The sequence below is a fragment of the Adiantum capillus-veneris genome, chromosome 18 (assembly GCF_014529385.1).
Source record: "Adiantum capillus-veneris isolate H3 chromosome 18, ASM1452938v2, whole genome shotgun sequence".
NCBI classification, from domain to species: Eukaryota; Viridiplantae; Streptophyta; class Polypodiopsida; order Polypodiales; family Pteridaceae; genus Adiantum; species Adiantum capillus-veneris.
In genome coordinates this window covers 120674197-120681340 of record NC_140948.1, presented here as the reverse complement: position 1 = coordinate 120681340, position 7144 = coordinate 120674197, and the positions used below count along the sequence as shown (strand labels likewise).

The 7144-nt window shown below is 43.8% G+C and overlaps 1 protein-coding gene across 1 annotated transcript; it reads right to left on the bottom strand.

Moving 5' to 3' along the window:
• Positions 1-3963: 3963 nt before the first annotated feature.
• On the bottom strand, positions 3964-6317 carry LOC147436310 (putative pentatricopeptide repeat-containing protein At3g13770, mitochondrial). Its single transcript, XM_086487846.1, has 3 exons — positions 5879-6317; positions 4411-4520; positions 3964-4116 (listed from the first exon to the last, which is right to left on the bottom strand). The coding sequence occupies exons 1-3, from the start codon at positions 6315-6317 to the stop codon at positions 3964-3966; spliced, it is 702 nt and encodes a 233-aa protein (XP_086343972.1).
• Between the last annotated feature and the right edge of the window lie 827 nt (positions 6318-7144).

Below are 7144 nucleotides of genomic sequence, written 5' to 3'. Positions count from 1 at the left end.
ACTCACATGTAGTTTTGGTAGTCCTCGGTCTCTTTCCATAATCATGGCATACCTATGGGTCCTCAATAGGTATAGTGGGTTCTCGGAGGGTGCGCTATGCAGTCGCATTGTCCATGCTCAATGCTCATGAATAGGTGGTAAAGCTCAAGCTCCTGTGCCTCCTTAGGAGCTGCCATATCTCACACACCCACCACATGCACTTGACACACTACCATTCATTTCTCACATGAGTTAGCCCCCATATACTCAGCCAAGGTTGAGAAGGGTCTTTTGCCTACTCCCCCCCACCTAGATCCCTCCACGCCACTTTATACAATACAGTGCTCAAAGACTGCACCACGGGCTACACAATACAGTGCTGAAAGACTCCACCACAAATAGATTCAGGAGATCCTGACCAGACTCCATTGAGTGGATGTGCAACGACCAGCCCAGTGGATGGCCAATCCAGCAATGCTCATCTGAGCAGCCCTCGCTCCACATCCACCCACGTATCATATCATATCCTACACCCCAAATTAGTACAGAAAGGGATGGAGCTAGTTATCTGGATGCATTTTCTCTTGATTGTACTACCTGATCATATAGAAATGCATATACCGCCTATTGATAGAGCTCCATCCCTTTCTCATTTTTACTCTTCGAGCTATCGATGAGGAGGGTCGAGCACGTGGGTAGTAAATATTGCTTTGTCGATTTCCGCCAAGCATTTGTTACAGTGCCTAAAGCGAGATTGATGCGCAGACTGTATGATCTATGTGTCCCATATGAGATTGATACAACGAGGACATGGTTGAGTCCCCCTCAAGACTTGGGAAAAAAATGGCTTTTTGCAAAGAACATTTTCTTCACACAACTGAGGATGGATTCATTCTATGGTGAAGATACAAGGACTCACACCTCTCGCATGGGCTTCGATGTGCGACAGGCCAGCTTCGCACCTCCTCTCATCAACTACACAAAAAGACAGGGAGATACACTTCAACACCCCCACAAGAACGGATATGCAAGCTTTGTGACTTTGAGCCCCAAACAAAGGAGCACTATATATGCCGCTGCCCAATGTATTATGCTATTTGAGGACGATTCTACTCTCTTTAGAGATGGCTGCGGTTCTCTATCTAGGGTGATGGACTACATTGATTAGAGACACAGCCTTTGTGCTTAGTATCAAGGTTATGAAAGGAGCCAAGAGGATCGTTGCTTGTATACTCAAAAACTCAATGATGGCTCTTTAATCATCTTGATCTTATATGTAGATGGCATGCTTATAGATGGAAAACCTAAGGACGAGATCAAAATCTGAAGAAGATGCTTAGCAAATAGTTTGCTATGAAGACTCAATAATGGCTCTTTAATCATCTTGATCTTATATATAGATGGCATGCTTATAGATGGAAAATCTAAGGACGAGCTCAAAAATTGAAGAAGATGCTTAGCAAATAGTTTGCTATGAAGGATGTGGGAGACTTATCCCTTGGCATGAAATCCTATGTTTCACTCCAAGTTGAAACACATAGAAATCAGGTATCATGTGATACAGGGTATATTGGTTGGCAAGTGCCTAGAGCTTATCAAGGTCCATACGGACGATAACCCCACTGATGCTCTTACAAATTGTGTAGCTTTGGAGTTGTTTGCACATTGCATTGAGTTGATGAGTTTAGGGTGAAGCCACAGATGCTTCACAATAGTTGAAGATATACACATACATATGCCACTTGGGCCACGTTTGTTCTCAAGTGGGAGGTTGTTGGGGTTGCAGGCCAGGTGGTTGACCAAATGATGGTACTAACCCATATAACCTTACTGTTTGGATAATATAATTGAATAATGAGCCTGAGTAGAATTCAAATACTGTAGATCCACTAAGGGATAAGATCTCCTTCTCCACAGCGCACACACACATTGCAACATGCTCCCTGTTGGAAGCACCAACCTTTCTCATTGAGCCCATCATTTTTTATCTCATCTTATTGCAAATTTAGCCCTTGCAATGGTTATTTAAAGATGAGCCGGAAGTTACTCAAGGGATTGGTTCTAATTTTGGATGGAACCCTAGTCCTTTTTCTTGAGTCAGTAGTTAGTTGAGGAATTACCCTTGTACAAATGAGACCCTTAGCCGAGTATAAAAGGAAATTTTTGTAAGGTTTAGGGGACAAATAATGAGAAGATAAGGTTTTCTCTGTTACGACTGTGTCTCTGTGTAAGACTATGTGACTTTATCCACTTGCACCGCACTGTGCACCTTGTTGTTGGTGATTCCGAGAGCATCAGCGTGTGCACGTCGCCGAGCTCTACGCACGGATAGCAAATGTGCATCAATTCCACGAAGTCCGAGCATCGACTCCCTCTTCCTTCCAGGTGACATAACTTGTATTCTGAGCAAGATTTTGCAAATCTAGCTTTGGAGTATGAATCATGAGGCTTAGGAGCATCGTATAGGTGTGTTAGACCTCAGATTTGATGACCTGCAAATCTTGGCTAGGAAAAAATTGCGATTTTTTCCAAGGCTCTGTTTGTGGATATGACAGTTAGGATGGAGTGAGCCCATCAAGTTTGGTGTCGATCGGAGTAGATTTGCTATTGGAAAACACATTTGTGAGTGCTAGAGGATTATAGGTTAAAACTGAGTTACATAGTGACTGAGACTTAACAGTTAGTTTCTGGATTCATTGAGAGTTCAAACAAGAGATTGACAACCTCTTGGCGTGCCTCCATGCCCTAATCGGGTCACACGCTTCCCAATATTGACATTTAGAGAGTTTGGGACCGTCTCCTAGTGAGATGTGATAGGTGTTAGGAGAACCCCAGACACTCCCGTAGGGCACGCACTCTCACAGCACATGTGTTCAAACACCTCAATATGCTTCCTAACGTCTTCGTCACCATTGAATTTTTGTGTGAGCTTGGCGACTTGTACTGCTTTGATTCAAACTTTCCAAAACTGCTTCAACGGTGGAGGGTGTCCTGTGGATTGAATCCCCTAATAGAATAGCGGCAATATCTAGAGCAATGATCTTGTGGATTGCTGCTCCAATCGACACTTGGCCATGCATAAATTTGGTAAGAAGATCCATGAGGCGAGTGAAATTAGCGTTCATATTCTCAAACTGAACTTGCACGGCATCATGACGTGATTCTAATGACTTTAATGTAGGCATGTCGACAAGCCCGCTATCATCATCCAGTTCTACATCCCCTTGACTATCAACCATGTTGACGTCTTTGGTAGGAGCAGACGGACGATGCGGCGGAGAGCCGTGCTCTGTGTTGGAGATGTGCATCGTAGGGATAGTAGATACCATGAAAAATAATGGAAAACTACTGCAAAAACAACTTGACAAGTTACCATATTCCGATACCTTCGTCTACACAAAGTCGTAATTACGCCTCGTCGCCTCTTAAATTTGCCTAGAGTAGATCTTGAAAATTGCATGGAAATTCAAAAAAATCGGTAAGACTTTGATGAACTAGAGTGCTTCGTTAGCCCAGAGTCCGAGGGTAAGAGAAAACAAGAACCTCTAGAAGACAAAAACTTGGGGGGCACAGAGAGAGAGAGAGAGAGAGAGAGAGAGAGAGAGAGAGAGAGAGAGAGAGAGAGAGAGAGAGAGAGAGGTATATTTTTTATTATCGTCTTGGATGGACAAATATGACATGTAGGACCAAAGGTACACGTGATTTTTTATTATTGTTTTGGGTGGTAAATATGATGTATGGGACCAAAAGATACATGTGATGAACTATATGGATAAGTGACTCTCAATGCTCAAGGATTATGTGACGAGACACAGTGGAGAGCCCACGCTATGGCTGGAGCGGAATGTATGTAGGTATAGGTCATGGCTAAAAATGTGAGAAGCAGTTTCAAAATTCGAAGGTGAATTCTTTCCAATCTAATTCATCACAAATATGAATGTGTTCATGATGCTCAATAAAAAGTCTACCAAATACTACAAACCATCAAGTTTGCAATTTTGGAGGATAGTATTGGTCATTGAATTTTGGATTATATGCCTTCAATTGCATAAGAGCTTCTATACCACTCTTGAACTTGTGAGGAGCTTCTCCCAGAACGCGTGCATCCCAGCCTCTTTTTACGACATTCCAGTCATTCTATTTCACAATGTCCCAACAAAACTAACTCTTCAAGACTGCATTGTAGACCCAAATCAAAGTGAAACAATCAACAACGACAATTCCTATTGATCCTGTCTTGGCTCTTAAGGTGTTTGCACGGATGCATTAAGACCCATATTGAAATCTTAGCAAGCTCTTTCAAACCAAAAGGCAGCTGTCGATATTTGGTAATCACAAGGTACCTCATAGCGATCCATATTTACATGCATACGCCCCCCTCCAGATGGTACCTCAAAAGGCAGCTGTCGATATTTGGTAATCACAAGGTACCTCATAGCGATCCATATTTACATGCATACGCCCCCCTCCAGATGCCAGTGAGGCATCCTCTCCTTGTTGCCGTAACTCTTCTAAATCTTTCTCAAGCAAAATATTGAAAACTATATATGCCATTTCAAAATTTCTCAAGTAAAAAAATTTATGAAAGGATGAGAGAGAGAGAGAGAGAGAGAGAGAGAGAGAGAGAGAGAGAGAGAGAGAGAGAGAGAGAGAGAGACCACCGATTGCCGTGGTTCAAAGGTGTACCTCGAAAGAATGAGATACCGATCGTAGTGCTTCAAAGGGGTACCTTGCAGAAAACCACGAGGAGGGTTAGAGGTTTGTCAAGCTCAATGTTCGTAATCATAGAAGATGTCAATGTTATTAATTGTTTGTTGTTCCAATTTTTATGTTTCAAAAAAAAAAAACATGCAAGTTTCCTTGCACGGGGGAGTCTGCACAGTCCTCCCCAATTTTTATAATACAAGGGAACGTGCCATTCCCACGGCAGCGTGCAATTCTTAGTGTGTTCAGTAACTGCGTTCGCAGTGTCAAAAATGTCAAAAATCAAAGAATGATAATGATTACGCACCGTGCGATTGAATGTTTGTCGTCGATGCACCTTGCATCAATGATGCTGGGTATCCCCTGCTCTTAACCCGCTGCAAGAGACGACAATGGAGGATGAAGGAGATAAGCTTGTGACTATTTGGGTGGAGGAACTTTAGGAAGAAGCCGGAATTTTTATATTTCAGCTCGTGTCAATTCAAAGCCTATCAAAATTCACTCGTCGCTTCATACGTCCAAATCTGGTGGAAGCAAGAACGATGGTGCTCAACTGTGAAAGGCACTTTGCATTTGATGAAAACAGCCAAGCACTTCCTGGCCCTGATCTTGTTGGGCATATCCTACAATCAATGCATTCCAAGAGACTGCATCCCGGACATAAAGCTCGTCAAGAACTTGTTGTGCTTCGGAAAGTACACTACACTTGGCATACATGTCAACCAACGCATTACCAAGCACGACATTTTTGTTGAACAGTCCTCGACTAACAAGCTCATCATGAATTTGTTTTCCTGTGTCTACGTCTTTCAAAGTGCCACATGCCTTCAAAATGCAAGCATAGGTGACTGCATCTGGAGAGAAACCCTCGCTTCGCATCCGCTGGAAACATCTCAATGCTTCTTGGCCCTGCCCCTGTTGGGCATAACCTGCAATCAATGCATTCCAAGAGATTGCATCTCAATCAGGAAGCTCGTCAAGAACTTGTTGAGATTTCAAAAGTACACCACACTTGGCATACATGTCAACCAAATCATTGCCAAGCATGACAGTTCTTTACAACAACCCCTAATTTACAATCTCATCGTGAATCTGTTTGCCCATACAATGTCTCACATAATGCCACATGCCTTCAAAATGCAAGCATAGGTGACTGCATCTGGAGAGAAACCCTCACTTCGCATACAATGGAAACAATTCAAAGCTTCCTGGCCTTGGCCTTGTTGGGCATATACTGCAATTAATGCAGTCCAAGAGATGACACCTCGGTTGGGAAGCTTGTCCAGAACTTGTTGTGCTTTCCAAAATACACCACAATTAGCATACATGTATACCAACGCATTGCTAAGCACGACATTCTTCTCCAACAACCTCTGACTAGCAATCTCGTCATGAATTTGTTTACCCAGATCAACGTCTTGAATAATACCGCATGCCTTCAAGGCACAAGCATAGGTGACCGCATCCGGAGAGAGGCCCTCGCTGCGCAAGCGATGAAAACAACCCAGATCTTCGTGACCCTGCCCATGTCGGGCATATCCTGCAATAAGTGCAGTCCGACCGACGACATCCCGGACTGGAAGCTCATCAACAACTTGTTGTGCCCTGACAAGTGCACCGCACTTAACATACATACTGGCCAACAAGCTCTGTAACCTGTGAACTACTTGTGGAGAAGATCGAATTGCTCCTGAGTGTGCCACGTGGGTTACTGAGAGGCCAGGGACTTTCCAAAACTTGTTGTGCTTTCCAAAGTACACCACAATTAGCATACATGTATATCAACGCATTTCCAAGCACGACATTCTTCTCCAACAACCTCAATCATCGTTTTTACAGAAGGAGAAAATTCCACCTATAATTACTAGCATAAACTGCACTTAATTAAATAAACAATGAACACAGACCAACTTCTTTGTATTGCTTTCCATCACCAGATCGGGGTCCATGAGGTCGAACAGGGGAAACCCCCCTCACCCAAGCTCAAGCAAGTCCCCGTCTCTATCGACTCCTACAAAGATGTTTCTTTCTCTGCTTTAGGCAACCTTCAACGAAGCAGCGCAACTGCTCTGAGAGCCGAGAACGGTGGCAATGGATTCTCATCTTCCAGGCTTCTGTGACGACAATGAATCCATTTGCACTCACTTTCTCTGCATGCATCAGCCTAGAAAGGCTATACTCTATCTATGCTTCCGTCTCCATGGTTTTTGGCTTTGCTTCACAAGAACAGGGGCTGTGAGGGCCCGACATAAGTGCGCTAAGGGAGACCATCTACCCCCTTGTACACACATGCGCCACCAAGAAAGACCTCCGTTCTGGCCGACAGCTTCTCACCCAGATGCTCTACAATGGCCTCAACACGGTGTCGGCATTAGCTGATCGGCTCATCCATCGTTTCGCTACATGTGGTACCTTGTGGAGAATATCGACTTGCTCTTGAGAGCAACGAGAGGTTGATCGG

Excerpts from the sequence above, each read along its gene's own strand:
- LOC147436310 (XM_086487846.1), bottom strand. The coding sequence starts at position 6,317 with ATGTATGTTAAGTGCGGTGCACTTGTCAGGGCACAACAAGTTGTTGAT. Across the intron at positions 4,521-5,878 it reads AGGCCAGGAAGCTTTGAATT|TTTTCAATATTTTGCTTGAG; the intron begins GTTTCCATTGTA and ends TGGCATATATAG. Across the intron at positions 4,117-4,410 it reads TAAATATGGATCGCTATGAG|AATGACTGGAATGTCGTAAA; the intron begins GTACCTTGTGAT and ends ATTGTGAAATAG.